The 20,067-nt window shown below is 36.8% G+C and overlaps 1 protein-coding gene across 3 annotated transcripts in view; it reads right to left on the bottom strand.

Annotated features, from left to right (window-relative positions):
• Window positions 1-5,538: 5,538 nt before the first annotated feature.
• The window catches only part of LOC127357121 (beta-1,4 N-acetylgalactosaminyltransferase 2-like), a 30,743-nt gene continuing 16,214 nt past the window's right edge, over window positions 5,539-20,067 (bottom strand). For 2 of the 3 annotated variants that reach the window (XM_051389336.1, XM_051389335.1), the window contains exons 2-12: window positions 19,626-19,765; window positions 17,492-17,635; window positions 16,559-16,665; window positions 12,273-12,310; window positions 11,066-11,132; window positions 9,143-9,256; window positions 8,768-8,854; window positions 8,488-8,669; window positions 7,959-8,102; window positions 7,347-7,575; window positions 5,539-7,227 (exon numbers count right to left, since the gene is read on the bottom strand). In XM_051389336.1, the coding sequence (XP_051245296.1) occupies window positions 7,031-7,227; window positions 7,347-7,575; window positions 7,959-8,102; window positions 8,488-8,669; window positions 8,768-8,854; window positions 9,143-9,256; window positions 11,066-11,132; window positions 12,273-12,310; window positions 16,559-16,665; window positions 17,492-17,635; window positions 19,626-19,765 (1,449 nt within the window). In that variant the 3' untranslated portion in view covers window positions 5,539-7,030. The remainder of the gene's footprint in view (window positions 7,228-7,346; window positions 7,576-7,958; window positions 8,103-8,487; window positions 8,670-8,767; window positions 8,855-9,142; window positions 9,257-11,065; window positions 11,133-12,272; window positions 12,311-16,558; window positions 16,666-17,491; window positions 17,636-19,625; window positions 19,766-20,067) is intronic. The other variant, XM_051389337.1, reaches the window with a different exon arrangement.

Here is a 20,067-nt window from a genome sequence, read left to right as displayed (position 1 = left end):
ACTTTAGGGGTTCCGTAGGTTCTTCAGTATTGGAAAATTTATTTACTCATCATTTTTGTCTTATGGAACAATAAAGGAATGAAGAGGAAATGTCTATTTGAGAAGGATTGGTATGAGAAAGGCATTTTGTCTGCAAATGATTCATTGGCTTACAGTGGTAACCTTTTGGATTACATATCTTCTTATATTATTGTTTTAATGAGTGATAGTGATTAATGATTGTAACTTAAAGGGTAATAACAAATGTATTATTGTGTTTCTGAAGTCAAAGTGTTTTATGGTTATAATAGAGGGTTCTATGCAGAGGTTCCTCATATGCAAACTTTGTCTTTTATGGAAAAAACATCTAAATGTATTAATTAAAAAAAATAATATATCCTGACAGTATTTTTATTTTTATTTTTATTTTTTTTAAGCTTTATTGAAAAAGTACAAAAAATAAACAATAAACAATTCTGGCACTTTTCATAGTACATACACTTCACAAGTGTAAAGAAAATGCCAGGTGAACATCATCCAACATTAGTGCAAGCCAACTCACAATAAAAACATACACATTAGTGCTTCAATACAATAAATTCGGAGCAATTGAAATAAAATGAAAATAAACATCTCAAAATAAATAGTCAAAAATAAAATATATATAAAATAGAATAAACATTGCTTTCATAAAGGGGGATTCAAATCAATTTTAACTATCCATTTCAGTGGGAAAATTCTTTAAGTTATCATATCATTTTTGTGCCTTCATTTCTGTTAGAAGTTTTAGAGATTTCATGTACAATTTAAATTCATTCATGAAGACAATACATTTGGGTGATGACTTCATAACTCTGTTCTTGTGGATGAAAAATTTGGCTCTACAAAGGATTACATTGCAACAGAGTTCATCATTTTTGGTTTGCAAGATCATACCGAAAGTGACATCATCTCTAGAGATAGCAGCTGGAAATAAAACGTTCAATTGTGAATGTTAACCCAGAATGTTTGTATTATATCACATGAGAAGAAGATATGGTCCGTGGTTTCAATGTCATTTTCACAGAATGTGCATAAATTGTCACCGATATTAAAGCGTAGTCTAAGTAATTCTTTAGAAGGATAAATGTTGTTCATAATTTTAAAGTGTGTTTCTTTCATTTTCGGGGGTATAGGAAATTTTAGGTACATTGTTCTTAGTTTATCAATTGATTTATTATCAAATTCATGTAGGATATTATTTTTGTTTTGTCTACCGGGGAACAATGTTTCAGTGAGGCAGTTTCTTATAAAATGACATTTTTTGTCCATGATTAAAATCCCCTGTATTGACAATGGGCCTAGTTGTGGTATTATAGGTTGGTGGGCCAATATATTTTTTGTTAGAAATATAAATCCATGAGGAAGTGCTTTTTGTAATTTAATAAAATATCCTGACAGTAGATAATCTGTGTAACAATCAGGTTCCTCTGGCTCCCCCTAGAGCTCCTAATGGTATTTGGAAGAATCCACCGGGCCTGAATGGTTGTTAAGGCTCATTCCTTTTTAATCAACTTTATTATAGTTTACACATATAATAGATTACATAGACAAGAAAATTACTTCAATAAAATCTTTGTAAAGTGCTTCAGTAATAATCTTTGTAAAGTGGAAAACATGTATATAGTGCAAAACATTTATAAAGTGCATTTAGTTCATAAAGTTCATGCAGTCAGAGAGATCTTTCTCTTTTTTTTTTTCAGGTGCTGATTTATATATTTAAATGGGAGGAGAAAGTTTTTGTCCAGGTTTTTCCTCCTCCTGAGTTCTGTGTGTATTTGTGACTGTCTTACAGTTCTTGTCTTCCAGAGTTTGAAACAGACGATGCTTATGATGAGTTGGAGTAATTCCATTTGGTCAGGTTGTTTGTTGTATCAGGTAAAGATTCCGTACATCACTGATTTCCAACATGGTTTGTAGTTTATTCCAAAGTCCTTCAAGGCGTCCCAAACTTCCCGAGCTCTAAAACAATCCATTAAAAGGTGCTGTTGTGTCTCATCATCGTTGCAACCAGTCATTGGACATTTCTTTGTCGTTACATAGCAACTCCAAGACACAACAGCCCTGACAGGAAGTCTCCCCACAGATACCAGCCACCTAAAATCTCTAATACTCTCTGACAGCTTTTTACACTTTAAAATATTCATTACCTCTGTGCCTCCATAAACCTCCATAAACTTCCATATTTAAAATCATAAATTTTTTAAAATCATTTTGTTTGGTAACCCTCCCCAGTCTATGTTCAAATGTTGATATTGGTTGATAAAATCTCAATATATTAATTTGTAATCTGGACCAGTCCTTTTTTTCCTTTTCTTTTCTTCCGATTAAATGATTAGTTAAAATATCCATTTCAGTCTGATTCTTTATAATTACAGTAATGTCATCGGCGTAAGCCACAGCAGTGACTTTATGATCCTCACCTACATGTTCCAGATAACAGACTGTCATTATTGATGTGTTTGATTAGGGGACTGATTGCTAAATTTTATAGAGCTGCACTCAGAGGACAGCCCTGTTTCACTCCCTCTCTCCACACTAAAAGAAGAAGATAAAAAAACATTTACATTTACACACATATTAGATTTTAAATACATAGATCTTACCATGTGAATAAAAACAGTTGGAAAACCGTATGCTTCCATCACCACCCAGAGATAATCTCTGGAGATGTAATCAAAGGCTTTTTTCTGATCCAGACCAATAATATAGAAATCTTTTGTATCTTCAGGTTTGTGCAACTTCTCTTAAAATACTCAGGTTGTCCCACATCACACGCCTTTAATGGCACATTGTTCTTTATCAATAATTGAATCTAGTATATCATTAAGTCTATTCATTATTATTTTAGTAAATATTTTATAATCTGTATTCATTATGTTAAGATGTCTGTAGTTATCAATATTTGTTTCATCACCTTTTTTATACAATAAATTAAGAACATCCTGATAAAAAGAATCCCCCATACAGCCTCTGTGCAGACTTATATTAAACATTGTAGTAAGCAGGTTTAATACTTCCTCAATGTACAGCTGATAAAACTCAGTGGGCAGACCATCTGGACCGGGACTTTTCCCAATGTTAAGCTGTTTGATGGCCTGCAACACTTCGTCCCTTCTTATTTCACCAATGAGTGAATTAAAGGTTGATGGGCTGTATGAAGGAATCTTCTTTAAAAAGCTATTTACATCATATCAATTTCTATTTTCTGATAAGAATTAGCACATAAATCTCTTATTGTTTCTCTTTCACATTTTCACTGAGTACAATGTCACCATCTTATGGATTTAATGAACTTGCTTTTGATTTTATTTTTTCCAGATTTTATAGCTTGAGGAACGTTTCCTCTTTATCGGTTTCTGATTGTTTATATATATTACATAGTAATTCATTATTAATGCTGTCTATTTGTGTTTTTATGTTTATAATAGTTTCTTCACACGTAATAGATCTTTGTTTCATCTGCTTCAAACTTATATATTGATTAATTAAGGAGTTATAGTTTATATTTTTAAGTTTATTTATTTCTTTACTTTTACATTTAAAGAAATCTTTGATTCTATTTTTCCCAGTATTTCCCATAAATTAGTGTCACTTGTAGTTCAAATTCTTGATTGAGTCACTTTATGTATTTCCTGTTTTAATTCAGTTATCAAGTCTGAGTCTTTTAAATTGTGTGTATTAAGTTGCCAGAAGCCTCTATAGGCTGGTTTAAGGCTTAAGGCTCATTCCCAGGGCGTCAAATACCGACACTTTGGAACCCTGGGAATGAGACTCTATGTTGAAGCCTCCAACTCAAAGCGTCTTTATATCTTTCTCTGCTCTGATTGGTTGTTTTCATTCAGGCTCAGTGGATTTTTGCAAATTCCATTAGAAGCACTAGGAGGAACCAGAGGAAGCTGATTTTCTTCACAGATTATCTGTCTCATGTTCGAAAGTTTCAGCAAATATGACAAAAAGTTATTTTTATAAAAATTACCTAACCTAAGTTAGTAAGTTAAATTTCTTAAAAAACAAGGGACCCTTGTGACTTTTGTAATATGACTGACAACATTTTAGAGCATATGTTTTCCTTATGTTCTATAAAGGATTGTATATCAACTTTCTCATATTTTCTTTTATATGGAATTTCTTTATTAATCTATTTCTGACATGATTGATCATTCTTATGGATAAATATCACATCCACTGTAGCAATGGAGCAATAGCAAGCCCTCTTCTGTGTGTTTTTTATTTTTAAATTATTACTTTTCTCTGAAAAAAATGATTTCAGTGAAATAGAACTGAAGATTTGTGGGGACATGATATTTTAATGGTTATAAGTCTGTTTTAATGAAATCTGTTATTGTATTCATATTGCAGTATATATGGCTTTTGGAAAGTACTTAGTGTGAGTACTTAGGTAAAGTGAGGCAGTTGCAATCTGCAAGTACACCCTTTGATGCCACTAAATCCTACAGACTGGACCTTTAACCCTTATGGTTTGTTAACACTGGCTTTTCATTTCTTTCATTTCTTCTAACCTCATTAAAACTGAAAAGTATTTAAGCGGAAACCTTGCTGCGAACTGAACCTTGATGACAAAATACAGAAAGGACCTTGAAGCATTGTTATTACACCAAACCAAATTTTATGTTATGTGGGATAACAAACTGTGCATTCCTTTTGTTTGCAGACACAATACTAGGGTGGGATGGGGCACCAGCATGCACAAAGTCATGATACATTTATGGTAAAACAGTTCCAAACCCTATGTTAAGATTAAGATTGTTGTATTATGTGTATAACTACTACAGTCATATAATAAAATACACAGCAGACTTTTAACTATTTAACCATTTAGAGCATAGCGCCAACGGATTTCTAGCATCTACTTTTTTGAGCTATTAAGGTGGCCGGGGCTTTCCACCCACATTTGCATGACTTCAGACAAAAAATAAAGTTAGTAATCCATAAAAAAAGACTAAGGGGAGCCAGTGGAACCTGTTTTTTTTCACAGATTATCTGTCTCATGTACTACTGTCAGGATATAGTGAAAGTTTCAGATAATATGACGGTAAAAGTAACCTACTGCAGCTTTAACGACAGCACTTAAACATAAGTACAAATTAATTTTGAAAAGGGAACAAAAAAAGAGAAGAAAAAATGATTTTAATAAAGAAATAATTTAGAACACCATTCATACAGGCCCTACATTAAATTATAAGTAGCAAATTCCTCAAAGTGTTGAAATACTATTTACTGCTGGGAAGGAAACTTTTATTTTTACAAAAGTAACTTCAATACCAACAGTGGTCATAGTATTGTTGTCCGTATACAACTGATTATGCTGTCATTATTGATTAATTTGAATATTTATGGTATTTACCCTCTATCACTCCGTTCATTTCGCATTTATCAATTTAATAGATAGATAGATAGATAGATAGATAGATAGATAGATAGATAGATAGATAGATAGATAGATAGATAGATATTCAGACAAATTACATTATGTTCACAAGCTAAGAAAACAATAAGTAATTTTTGCATCACATGCTGTTGTTCCCCAAATGCAGCACAAAGCTTTATTTTCAGTGACTTGTAAAATAACAGTTCAAAGAAAGATCAGATCAGTTTTCCAGGTTATGTAACACATGGAGTGAGTGACAGCAATATCCTAAATTCCCAAGATGTAATAATGACCGTACTAATAAAAATAAACATAAAAGCCTGGTTGGAGATGCATTGGCCAAACAATCATACATATCAGTGACATTTGACATAGGACTTTTAGATGATATGGGTGCCTGTAACCAGTTGTTTTTATCTTTACAAACAAGTGTTTCCAAAGCTTATTATGTTCCTCATAGAAAGCAAGTTTTCACACTATTATCAGATCAAGGTGGCACGCATGTTGAACTACACACTACAATCATAAACATTTGAAATAGACATTCAGTGGCCCACAGAAAAATAAAAACATCACGTTTCTATATTTTTGTGAATAAAAGGGTAGATTCTGATTCTGAAGTCTGTCTGAATAAATACTTAAATGTGATATGTCTGTTGAGTAGCTGGTCGCTGTAATCATTCCTCCTGTGAAGCAGTGACGATTTCGTCAACAAAAACTTTTGTTACGTGGAACTTATGTAACATATTTTATTTGATATATATACAAATCTGTCACACTTCAGCTAACCAAAAAACATTACACCAAAGATAGAAATGGCCCTACAAATAAAATATGTTATTATATATATATATATATTTAAATCTGAATGCAACTCACATCCCAATGCAATGTACATGTAATGGGGGTTTTGGAGATTTTCACTTTATCAGGATCAGTCTACTAGCCAGTAAAGTGATGAATGCAATTACATTCGTTTGGGATACAGAGAAAGAGGAAAAGGACACCTTGAAGAGAGCACTGAGAGGGTTAGGGTCAAGCTTTCGGCCCAGTATTTCAGACAGAGTATTAAAAGCATTGCCCAAAAGTTAAGGAAGGATAGACAGAGCCAGAGCATGTGTATAAGGTTAGCGGGGGCCTATTGACTCCTATCACAAGTTGGGGAGACATCATTGTAGATCTTAGCTAGGCGAGCCTTGGTAAAATAAGTGCTAAGCACTACTTTACACCAAGTTTCACACAAATAGAGACACTTCGTACCTTTTCCAGAATCTCTCCCCAAACCTCACTCGATATCGATATGGTGTGTGAATGTGAATGAATGAATTTGTTTCTGTTTGTGATGATCACTGTATGAATGTGTCTGAATGGGAGAATGTGGCATGTAAAATGAGTAAAACCGATTAAAAGCAGTTTTGAGTTGTCGGAAGACTAGAAAGGTGCTATACAAGTACAGTCCAGTTACAATATATTGTGTTTTTCAGCAATAACACCAAATCAGAAACTTTATTTGATTAAATAAATACATTGATTTGAATAAGTGCAGGAAAATCTATATCTATAATATATAATATATAATCTATAAAGTCTATATGTAACTCAATGTCCTGTAGTCTTCTTCTATCCATATCGTACACACTTTAAGTGGTTTTTGAAGAAGTGGAGCTGATGTTTGAAGTCCTCATCACTCTTTTGAGGGTGTCTGAAACTGACGTAGCGAGCCTCATCCTTGTTTTGAGCACTATGGGGCTGATGGCCAATGGACACGTGGCCACAGCTGGCGACCAGCAAGGAGCCCAGCCCATCCATAAAGAACTCTAGAGTCAGAGACAAACATTTGCCCTTTTAAAACAACAGCAGCTTGTATCATGGTCAACAATACCTAAAAGAGTGTGGACTTACTGCCACTGCCAACTCTGTCTGCATCTGGACCTACCTGAGTGCGCTACCCTCTTTAGTTTAGGGTCAAATCGCACCCTCTGTACGGCATCTGTACGAGCCAGGAAGAAGTTAACCACCCCACTGGCCAGAGAGCATTGTGGGTAACCAGGAAGAGGGTGGAACTTCTGCTTAGATTTCCTATCCAGACAGCCGCCTTCCATTTCCTCACCTTCTTCATAGTGAAGATAGAAGTAAAACTGGTTCCCATCTACTTTCCCACCCAGCTGATAAGAAGAGAGACACCAGAGAATTGGTTAGAAAAAGGTCCTTTGTGTACCTGCCCCTAGCCCAACCCTGAACAGAGCAAGGCAGGTTCATAGGAGGTTAAACAGTGAGGTGAGATGAGTTACAAATGAATTTAAACCTTTCAAGCAAAGTGAGTAACATAAAGCTACAAGAACTCCATCGAGTACATGAGACAAATAATAATACACATTATAATAACATTTTACTTGATTTACTTGAATGTCTATCCTGTGGTAATGTTGTGTGTATACGTGTATGTACAGTATGTGGCAACAAATTTCCTGAAATGGACAATAAAGAATCTATCTATCTATCTATCTATCTATCTAGAAATAATAAACACAAGCCATTTCATCCTCACCACATCCAGTTCAGGGACTGACTCCATCACCTCCACCAGCTTCTCAATCTTCGTGTCCTGCGTAAACACAAAGTCATCATCCACCCACAGGAAGTACTTGGTGGTCACCTGGGAGATGGCCAGATTCCTGCCAGCAAACCAGCCCTAAGGGAGGAAACACGCTTCACATTTGGAATCTTTTACAATCTTTTATAATGTTCATTTTAGGTAAATGCAATGCAGATCATTGACTGATTATATGACAGTCAAACACTAGTCAAAGTAAAGTAAAAAAGTTCAAATAGTGATCTGAACTGTTTTGATGTAAAAATGCCCTAAAGCTTGTTCTGCAAATGCTTTAAACAAACGGAAAAATAAAAGTTAGTTAAATACATCAAATGATCATCTGCAAATAAGTTTATATTCACGCTTACCTACAATGATATCTGTAGCATTTATATCAGATTATATCTACAAACAGTTTTATTGTTAATGCAAAAGGGAGCAGGGATTTTGGTGTGTGTGTGTGTGTGTGTGTGTGTGTGTGTACCTGTGCTGGAGGCATGATGTACTGCTGGATGTGTTCTCCAGTAATGTGCTCTGGTTCAAAGCTGTCATCTGCAATAATGACTTCTATGTTGCTATAGAAACTCCGGATGCTATTCAACAACACCTTGAGTTGTCTGTAGCGCAGGAATGTCTTTGTCGTGATGGTGACTTGCGAGCTGATATCTGATTGAGTTATTAAAACAAAAAGACAAGGTGATAAGACACAGTGTAAGCAGAACTGTCATGTCATGGGGAAAAGAATTCCATTGTCAAATATCTACCTGTTCCCATGTCGTATAGGACTGGCACCTGAGGCTGTTTGATGGTAATGGGAAACACAGCTTCATGCTTGTCAAACTGGAAGGAGGCTGAGTACAGAAGAGGACAGTCAAGGTGTGTTTTACCAGTAATACATTACTTAATTCTGACATTTAAAAAACAAGGTGGACTAAGACCCCAGTGAATCTTGCCTGTCTGAAACACACAGATACACATTTATGCACACACATTCTTTTTGATTACATTTACTATCAGGTATGATAAAGAAAATAAAGTACAAAATGACTTGCTGTAATGTAATTTTATGCATTTCTTTTCTGCAACTTTTCACATAAAGATTCTGTTTCTAGCTCAGTTCCAATTTCTTGGATACATACCGAGATCTCCAGTGTGTATATGGTAGACAGTGCTGGTATAGGACACTTTAGCCAGCAGGTTGTTGAGGATCACCAGGCTGCTAGACTCTATAATCAATTTTGTCTCACCATGACCTGTTGGTTTTTTGCCACAACATAAAAATAGTTAGTTTTATATGATTGATGATTATTGATGATGATAATGATTATGTTTTATGATTGTAACACAAATTACTTGAAAACTGGAATATTCATATAAATCTGTTAAATGAAGCGAAGCCTGCAAGCTAGTTCAGGCAGTCAACTCGAGCTGCGCTGATATTCACACATGACATGTGCCATAATCACTGACCAAGCGCACCCTTCCAATCTGGCGGTCTATTTAAACTGCAAAATTTCCCAGCTCTCCCCAATTTTTTCCCTGAAAAACCCGATGTATACAATTATATACATGCAGTGCACGAATAATCCACCAGGGGGCAGTAATCTGCTCACTAGAGGGCTTTCCGGCCATGCTACAAGACTGCCATTAACCAGGAAGTGGACACGTGGTTTCTTCCAGACTTCCCTGCCAGTTCCATTGCTGCATTGTTTTTGTTGGATTTGTTGGATTTGTTTGTGTATTTTTTGTTCAAGAAAAAAGAATCTTTGAGCATTGTGACCCGCTGTATCAAATATGATACAAATTAAAACTCCTATATGAAAATTGATATTTGAAAATTTTTGTGTTTGTTCAGAAGGACCAATAAAGGCTCCAGTTTCAAAGAATTGGAATTTTCTGTCAATTATTTAATGGTTTGGGCTTTACAGGGTTAAGGTATTTGCACTCCCCAATATCTCTATGTAAACATATCTGCGGGGAATGATGAGGTTGGAGCCTAGACGCCAAAATCTAAATATGCTATACTGCTGTAATAAACATTTAAAACGTGAGTTGGCTGACTGAACTTATACTGTGGCTCCCACACAGAGAGGATGTCTACTGCAGAGCTGCTGCTGCCAGCCTTATCTTTTTATGCTGAATTTTCCTTTGATAAATACAGTTCAATAAAAGCCTTCTTAACAAATGAATGGATTATGTGCACAGAATTGGGACATAGCTTTTAATCTGAAACAGATACAGGAAGTGTTGAGTTAAAATCAAAATAAAATCTATATTTTTATACATTTGACATATTCTACAGATATACACCTTTCACTGCAGTGAAATGTATATGTATATAATGTCAATCTGAGTATGAACAGATCCTTTTCACTACACTACAGCCACACCTGAGACATGCTCAAATCTGACAACATGGGCGGCAAAAAGCAAGACAATCCACGACACACCAGACCTGGCAGTGTGTTCATGCTGCAAGGCAACATTCAAACGTATCTTAAAAGTCTTTAAGCTGTTTAAATGGAGTGAAGCCTGCGAGCTAGTTCAGGCAGTCAACTCGAGCTGCGCTGATATTCACACATGACATGTGCCATAATCACTAAAGCACCCTTCCAATCTGGCGGTCTATTTAAACTGCAAAATTTCCCAGCTCTCCCTCTGCTCTGTCAATGCCGCTGTTGCCCTGCATCCGTATTGCTGCTGCTGCTGCTCTGTAAACTATTGCTGCCTGCTGCTCTGTAACCACCACCCCAGCATCCACCTGTAGGCTCCGACTGGGGTTCTGACTGAACTACCAATTATGTATGCTTGTGTGAGGTTTAGAAGTGAATTAATATTACAAAAAATATATTGACAATGTTTACACAGTTAACTATTTGCACATTTGTGTTATATCGTTATTGTTTACATATTCACATGTTTAAATCTTTGCACTGGCATCTTTGAAACAATATTGTGCTGAATGTACCCCTGTGTGCTGCATGCTCCCAGTCTGTGCAGTCAGCTAATAGGACTCAGGAACTACATCTATAAAGTAGTTAGTTCTGCTATTGCAATCTCACCTTGGATCTTCACACCTTCAGATGGAATCTCTGTGGTCAGGATGCCTTTGGATACATGCAAGGATACCTAGAGTAGACACATTTGAATAAACTGCACAAAAACAGCGCTCAAGTACACATACCCCCATACCATACAATATTTTTGTTGTATAATATATGGATCTCGATTGGGATTGATTTATAATTACACATGCTGACTGGCTGATAGCAGCCATGAATTTGGTAAAACACTTAAATCCTGTCCAGCGAAACAGGGGAGATGTAGCTAGAGTCGACCACTTGTGGCGTGTTGAGTCTTTTTCAACCCGCAGATATTTCATAAAAAGTATGCACAAAGTTCTCTTTGGGCACCAGACTATTGGTAGCAATTTGTTTATGTAATGCTTCTCTATTTTCAAAGCATTCATTTGACAAGACGGAAGCAGGCCAGTCCCACACCAAAGCCACAATATCAGAGAGTCAAAGGAAGCAAGAACAGAGCCCCACTGTTTGTAGAGGAAAGAGCAGCCATGTTGGCGTAGAGCTTTCTTTGCACAGCTAGCACAGGCTGCAAGTTATGCAGCTACTGTACACCACTGACCTTAAAGTCAGGATCCATCGGTTAAGAGATTTTGAAAGCCAATGATTGTGCAGTCTCATTCAATCACATTCTACAGTCACCTTTGAATGTTGGCTATTGAGGAAAAGGATGTTACTCTGACAGCCTGACTAGAATACAGATATGGATTTGGCACAAAATGAAAAACTGAACTTCAAAGTAAAGCTCAATAAATGTTGACTTTCAAAATCAGACCTGTACCGCGTAGCTGTGTTGACGTTTCTGCCCCTAGATCCAAGGTTAAGACCAAGATGGCTGCTGTACAATGATGTTTAATGATGTTTTGGAACGGTATCCACCGTAGTAATATTGGCACAAAGCCACTTAATCATGCTCTAATTAAGTTATTTCAATAGACACAACTTTACCTTCATTATTATACAGTATGGTTTTCTGGGCGTTTCAGCAAATGTGTCATCTTCATTAAGTGCTATATAATGTAATACCATACTGTGTTCAATGTGTTTATATGTAAAATCTTGAATATTTAAGGCTTTTTTCTTTTTTTTTTTTTTTTATGAATTTTCAAACATTCAGCAGCCATTTGGTATCAACCACCCAATTTGTTGGTTGCTGATCTGTTGCATCCATCTATGGGATCAAACCAACCTTGTAGCTGCTTCTGTGTCCTGCATGCAGTGCTAAACCTGGAACCAAAAGATACTATCCTTTTTAATGACGGACACACGTCTATCTCCGGCTTTGTAAGACCACATTTTGAGATTACATAGCTGCCAACTTTTCAAAAAAACCTTGGAGTGAGATTTTGTCGGGGGTGACCAAAATTATGCCGCGCACACAGCCACACAAGTTGGTGGCTCAGATATCAGAGAACTGGAATTCATTTGATGTTGTACCCATGTTGTACCCTGCATTCTGGTGGTTTGTGGGGGGCCCAAAGCCGTTGATAGGGCAGCTTACTGGAGATGGACAGTATTGGTTACATTCTGAGAAGCAGACATAGCTGAAGGTCCAACCCCAGGAAATTTTGCATTAAGTAGATGTGATTTCCTGCATTCTGGTGGATTTTTGGGTGGTCTGTTAAAGATGTGCAATACCTGAACTTATTCTGATTCATGTTCGACATCATGACTCGTAGGGCCTTCTAGACTTGAGCTAAACATTCAACCAGAAAATTATTGTTGTGCCTAAATGACTGCCTGTATCACAATAAAGCCTTATTCATAGACCAGTGTTTAAGATTGGACCTAGGTACCTGTCGGTTGATTGATATTTTGATTAGAATGGTATTAAACTGTGAGTAAATAAACAATGCAATGAGCTGATATTTTGAGCATGCAGTATACCACCAGGTTAACAAGGTGCTCTCCTGCTTGTTATGACAGCTTTCACCACACTAAATCATGTTCACACGCACAAACAAAGAATTTATATCAAGATTTAAAGTTAAAGATACATACCTAGTCTCAGCTCAGATCAAGGACGAAATTTTGATTTCAGAGGTGGGGGGGGACACAAGTATTTTTTAAAGTAATTTTTGGGGCCTTTTGATGGCTTTATTTATAGAGACAGCTGTAGGGAGACAGTGATGGTGGGTGGAGAGAGAGGGGATGACATGCAGCAAAGGGCAGCATGTCGGATTCAAACCCGCACCACTGCAGCAACTCCGTATATGGTTCGCCAGCTCTACCGACTGAGATAACTGGCTCAATAATACACAATAGTAGTTCTTCTAGTTTTCTAAAGTTTTTTAAACGTAGCAATACTTTTACGTTTACTGTTCCCTTTTTTGGTTTGACTGCTTGTAAAGCATGTAGCAATAAAGCATGTAAATGTAAATAAAGAAAAAACATTCTGGACACACACGCACGCACGCACGCACGCACATGGACACTGACTCAAACGTTAATGTAAATGAAACCTCTGATGTTACCTAGAAGACCGGTGTGCAAGCATGATGGAGTGACAGCAGGGACGGCCAATCACACAAGAAACAGCAGAGCCAATCGAGGAGCTTGTGGGCGGGTCTAAACTCAGGGTAACAGGCTTCAGCTTGAGAGGCCGATTCCGCTTGGTCCTAGTGCGTGACGAGTCTCTGTTTACTATAGCGTAACATTGTTTTTGGACGGTACAAACTGCAGAGGGGTATTGCACAAAACCAGGATAAGGGATTAACCCGGGATATGTTGGTTATCCTGGCTTAATTTAGCCTCAAGTCGGTTGCATGAAAGCAGGTTAAACTTATCCCGGCCAAGTTACTATGGTGATTTATTCTCTGCAGTTAGCCTGCTCCAGACCAGACTAACAGCCAGGCTAACATTAATCCTAGTGATTCACCTGTATTTCCACCGTCAATCCTGTGAGGAATTAATGTGTTTTACAGCATGTCCATGGTCTTTCTAAGTATGTTGCATCATTTTAATTATCCTGCATTAAAATATTACATATATATTGTAATTTCTTATTTCATTTAAATCTGTGGGCTGTTTGTAATTGCAACAGTCTTTTTATATTAATTCAAGTGGTAGTATTATTACTCAGGACAAGTGTTATATTGCTATGCTAATGAAGACTGCTTGTCAAATTGCAAAAATATGTGTTTATTGCAGTAATTGAGATTACAAAACACAGCTGATGAAGTTGCAAAGGTGTTTTCAATGAAATCTGTGACAAGGGCAATATAGTATATATATTATGGCATACCGTTTAAGAGATTAATCTTTGAATATATAAAATTAATCTTTGAATATATAAAATTAATCTTTGAATATATAAAATTAATCTTTGAATTTATGGAATGAATCTTTGAATATATTTAATGAATCTTTGAATATATAGAATGAAACTTGACTGGTCATCAAGGCACTGCTGCCATCTTGTAGAAGTGAGAATGAGTCAGTCAGGAACCTTGTGGCAGCAATACTGAGCAATGAGGACATTATTAACTCATTGACAAGTGCTTGTATGGGCCAAAATCCTCCCGATAGTGGTACCCGTGCCCAATACCGTTCTCCTGACGAAGAAGTTCACTCCCTTTTTAATGGTGGCAGGCCGACTACAACAGGCCTCAGGCTAAATCCTGACAGAAAAAGCAAAAAAGTTTTCCAGTTTAAGAAAGTATTGTAATATTTCAACTGATGCCATTTTGTAAAACCAGCTAATTCAGAAGGCTATCACTTTGATTAAAAGGATACAACTAGGTTTTGAATTTCATTCAGTATTCTCACATTTTTATCAGTATATCCAAGATTCATTCCATATATTCAAAGATTCATTTCCTAAACGGCATGCCATAATATATATATATATATATATATATATATATATATATATATATATATATATATTATTCACTCCTGTTCCCTCTTCATAATGGCTTGCCCTTTCTTGGAGGATGTACTAGATGAGGAAGCCCTAATCCTCAGACGAGCATTTAGTCATGAAAGAGTCTTCTGGGACAGGTCAGACCCATTGGCCGTTGGAGATGACTATCTCATTGAGAGATACAGATTCTCAGGTGATGGACTAAGATATTTATGTAGGCTGCTGGGTCCAAAAATACAGCACCAGACGGCAGGAAGCCATGCTCTCAATGTACCACAGATGGTCTGTGTTACAGTGAGATGTTTTGCAAGTGGGAGCTTCCTTTATTCTGTTGGGGATGCAGAGAACCTCAATAAAGGAACCATTTTCCGTACATATCCTGGCTTGGTGGGCCGCCCCCTGTGCCAGTTCTATGGGCTTTTTTTAACTGCTACAATCATACAGACATTCAACATGTCAGCAGACACCTAATCTATTCACCTCATTTGTTCACTGTTATCTACTTTATAGTCACTGACCAGCCTGCAAAATGTTCTTGTATTTAACTTTAACTTGCTGCCAGGTCCTTTTATGGCCAGACAAGTTTGTTCTTTATGAAGGATAGAAAGATAAAATAGATAAAAATAGATTAAATGACACACATTGTGGATAATTGTTTGCACTTAATCATATTCTACATTTAAGTAACATGTACCTGTACTTGCCACATTTAAAGCAAAGTGTACAACAGTTGATTAGTGGACTTAAAGTAACTCCTTTAGTCCTTTAATTGGAGCCTAATGATGACAGTTCCAGTGGAGCACTGTTTATTCATTGTACAGTTTTGGACTACTTAAGCATTAAGCCGGTCCGCTATTGTCTGCCAGGCTTTCTCTCTTTCTTTAATTATGGCATTGGTATTGCCTTTTTTTCTTCTATCTTCCACCTCTTCATAGAACTCCATCAGGAGCTGTTGTTCAGCGGCCGTGAAATATGAAGCGCGACTCTGATCCATGTTCCCATCAGTGATTCTGTGAGCGATCGCGAGGTCTATTTCAGTATGCCGTGAACACGCACTTATCCCGACTATCTACACCTGGCTTAACATAGCCGCACCTTTTAATCCTGGCTCGGCAAACGTGCAACCGATTAAGCCAGGATGCGCCGAGCAGGCTAAGTCAAGCCGCGCTTGCTCAATTATCCTGGATTTCTTTATCCTACTTTTGTGCAATACCCAACAGGGGACCGAAACGGCCCAAGATCGGATTGTTTTGCGTGAGAAATTGGATGTGTGGCGTGAGTGCGTGTGAAAACAGGCAAAGGCGTGTGTCACACGGCGAAAGCGTGATAGTTGGCAGCTCTGAGATTATTTTACCTGATATTCCAGACATGTTAAATTCAAGACTTGATTAAATCACTACTGACTATGATTTAGTTCTGTTTGTGGTGATACATTTCTGTGTACCAGGTTTAGCTCAAAGATTCTGTGATTATTTTTCATTGTGTTTTCTACGATTAAGATGAACCCAAACTGCTTCAACTTGTTGTTGTGTCATTTTGTATTGTAATGTAAAAACTTCAAATAGATAAAAATGCTCTCTGGACTATGTATAGAGTATAACATAACATACCTGGTATGAGAGTGGGGGTCAAAGGTCGTACAGTAAAACCCTGGGTGGGATACTGCAGAGGAGAGTTAGGCAAAGCAAATAGCAGTTTGGATAATTCAGATGGTGACCTGTTGAGGAGATTGGAAAGAGTGAGGGATGTTGGTGGTGAGGGGGAAAACAAACTTGCATTGTGTGTTGCAGGAGATTTACATAAAACAAACTGCTAATATAGTAATACTCTTTGGCCCCTTTTCCACCAAAGTATCTCGCAAATCACTCTATTATATGCCTCTTTCCCATGGGTGTCTATTGGTGACGTCTCATGTCTGATAAACAGTAGTCATAACACATCTGATGCCCTACTCTCCAGGAGACAGCCTAGGTCTTTGGAATGTGCTTAGCTCATGGCACACTGATTAACAACTCTCCTAACTAGTGTGAGACAACGAGAATGTGAATACATGAGGATGAACATACATGAACATAAAATATATATATATATAATATATATATACTGTAAGCCTGTAAAATTAAACATGAAATAGCACAACATAATATAGTTTGCTTCATGTTTGCAGAACCTTATTTCTGAATGCATTTTCCCACTACATCTTGTTTTTTTACAAAGTTGTAATGTAAAGTGCTACTGAAGAATTATTCCTATTATTATAAGAATTATTATTTTATTAATATGGACATGCTATACATCGTTAGATTCTCCACAATTAGAACCTTCAGTTCATTTTACAGACACCACGAACACCAAAGTATCAAATGATGAGTCGAACATTCATACTGGTCTTAATAAACAATTAGATAATAATTCCCATCTTGGCTGAGCAAGAGTTTCGTGCAAAAGGAATTAAAGACATGTCCCAAATAAAGGCAGGTTGAGAGTAGCTAATTAAATGAAAGCACTCCATCCATTCATCCATCCATCCATCCACCCACTACCTGGCTTTCTGCTGTTGGAACTCCTTAGCTCTGCGCTTCACCAGCTCTTCATACTGGTCCTTAGGAACGCAATCTTTGAGGAGCACTGAGCCCGGGGCACAGGTGCACGGACCAGGTGAGGGAGGAGTAGTGAGTGGTGCCAACCTGGAAGTGTGGAGGATAATATATCTGTTCTCTTCTTTGCCATATTATCGCTGACATTGTCCAACATTGCTTGAGGGTTCGAGCAGAATAATAGCTCAGACTGTTCATATTCTACTGATGAGCTGATGTGTTCTTACCATTCCACAAACACATGATAAGTAGTAGTAATGTAATGTTATAAAGAGTTCGGTCTAGACCTACTCTATTTGAAAAGTGTCCTGAGATGACTTCTGTTATGAATTGGCCCTATACAAATAAAATTGAATTGAATTGAATTGTAGCCCTATTATGGTCTGTTTCATTGGTTTATTCATGTTATACTGTAGTTTCAAACAAATCAGATTTGGTTCGGAGAAGAAGAGACAGAGCGGGTTGAAGTAGAGTAAGTGTAGTTTGCATATCTATAGATGAATCGATGCATAGTCAAGACAAACAAAACACAACTGCTAATATTTGAAATTTTATCCCAGGGCCATGACTGCCTGGTTCCCACCCAAACACATTGTAGTTTCCATGGAGCCCTATATGTCATGTGACCCACAGCTTTTATAAAGGCAGCTGAAAAAGGAGCCACAGCCATTCTGCAAATATTCCTATAATGTCATCATTCATTCACACCATTTTACTTATTACTGCTTTTTAGCATTTCATGACTCTTACGATAAAATATATATCAAAATGTTTGATTGGCTGAGAGTATGCTGCAGGAGCACTTTGAATTTAAGTCTCTTTTTTAGCATTAAAACATATCATCATTCTGATAAACATTGATTCAGGCAGAACACTGGCTGTTTAACCCTTAGATGCATAAGTGGGTCTAAAATGACCCAGTGAGGTTGTTTTCTTGCAATATCTTTGTAATGAAAAAAAAAAAAAAAACTTTCATATTCCAGGTATTCCTCAAAAAACATGTTATTGATATAATGCCACTTCAATTTTTAACTTACCTCTTATACATTTTTCAAAATTGTAGTTTTTGTATTACTAGCCTAAGCTTCCATAAGTGGGTCAAAAATGACCCGCATTGATTTCTTATGGGATTTCATTGGGAAACTTTGATTCTTATCAACTGTGACTGTCAGGAATATGTATTTTGTGGACCACACAGACTATATCATAAGTGTCACCCCTTAAGAAGATTATTTTACACAGCAAGATCTGATACATGTAAGTATTGTCTTCTTTTTTACCTCAGAAATGTGTGTGCGTGTCATTCATGACTACTGTGTGAAAGAGTGTGTGTTTCTTATCATCTATCATCAGATTTGTCTATTTTATTGTTGGCGAAACGAGCTAGCTAACATTACTGTATGTTACATGTCTGTGCGTGTGTGCATTTATTTATATAGCTAATTATTGATCAATAGGTTTGCTTGTCATTCAAAACCTTCTCTTTCTTTTTATGTTTTCTCATCCAAGGTGTCATGGCTGCTAGGTATACAGTTAAAATGGTCCTACAGATGCTGGATGAAGAGGCAGTTATGGGATTTGACTAGAACCTGAAATAAACACACACAAACACAGACACACACACACACACACACACACACCACACACACCGCACAGCCATGCATGCACACACACACACACACACACACACACACACACACACACAAAATGGATATTGACATCGTTCTTATTTCTGTTGTGTAATTTTGTGATGTTGACAGTTTTCAATTTTTTTTCAAATTTTTTTCAAAATGTTAAAAATGTTAAAAAAGTGAAAAATAAAAATATTTCATACGTGTAATCATTCTTATGTGGACCAAAATATAATACAAAGTATAATACAAATGATTATTCTCAACTAAAACGACAAAAATGGCATAAAAACCCATTGATTCCAATACGGGTCATTTTTGACCCACTTATGGAAGAGTGTAGGGTCCAGTCACTCATGCATCTAAGGGTTCAAATGGAAACAGAGGAAATTAAAACGTTTTCAAAGCAACCCCCCGACCCCCACACACGGACACAGAGTGGACTTTACCTCAGTTCTTGTGTACTGGGAACCTCCTCTTTGAGTAGCTCTCCAGGACAGTTATAGAATATTATAAAATAGCAAGTAAGCACGAGGATCACACACACAACAGCTGCTAACTGAAGTGATGGTTTCTGAAACACAGCCATCTGTGAAGAGACACACACACACTTTTAATTGTTCATAGTTGCTCAATTTTAAAGCAAACATTTGCATGAGACAGTTTCCTGCTTCCAAATGAACAAACAGCTATAACCAGTCCCTCCAGAAAAACGTGATAATGCGATCGCATAACTCAATGCATAATCAGCAAAAGTCCGCATATTTATGCGGGGGCCGCATTTTTTCAAATACGCCGCAGTTTCGCCGCATAAATTGCCGATTTCCGCGCAGAATATGCGGGGCTTTCATGATTTCAACATTTTCGTTGCAGAAAAGTCACATCTATCTT

Source organism: Dicentrarchus labrax, unplaced genomic scaffold (genome assembly GCF_905237075.1).
Source record: "Dicentrarchus labrax unplaced genomic scaffold, dlabrax2021, whole genome shotgun sequence".
Lineage (NCBI taxonomy): Eukaryota > Metazoa > Chordata > Actinopteri > Moronidae > Dicentrarchus > Dicentrarchus labrax.
Note: the sequence above shows the minus strand (reverse complement) of the source record. Positions and strands in the feature narration are given on the sequence as shown.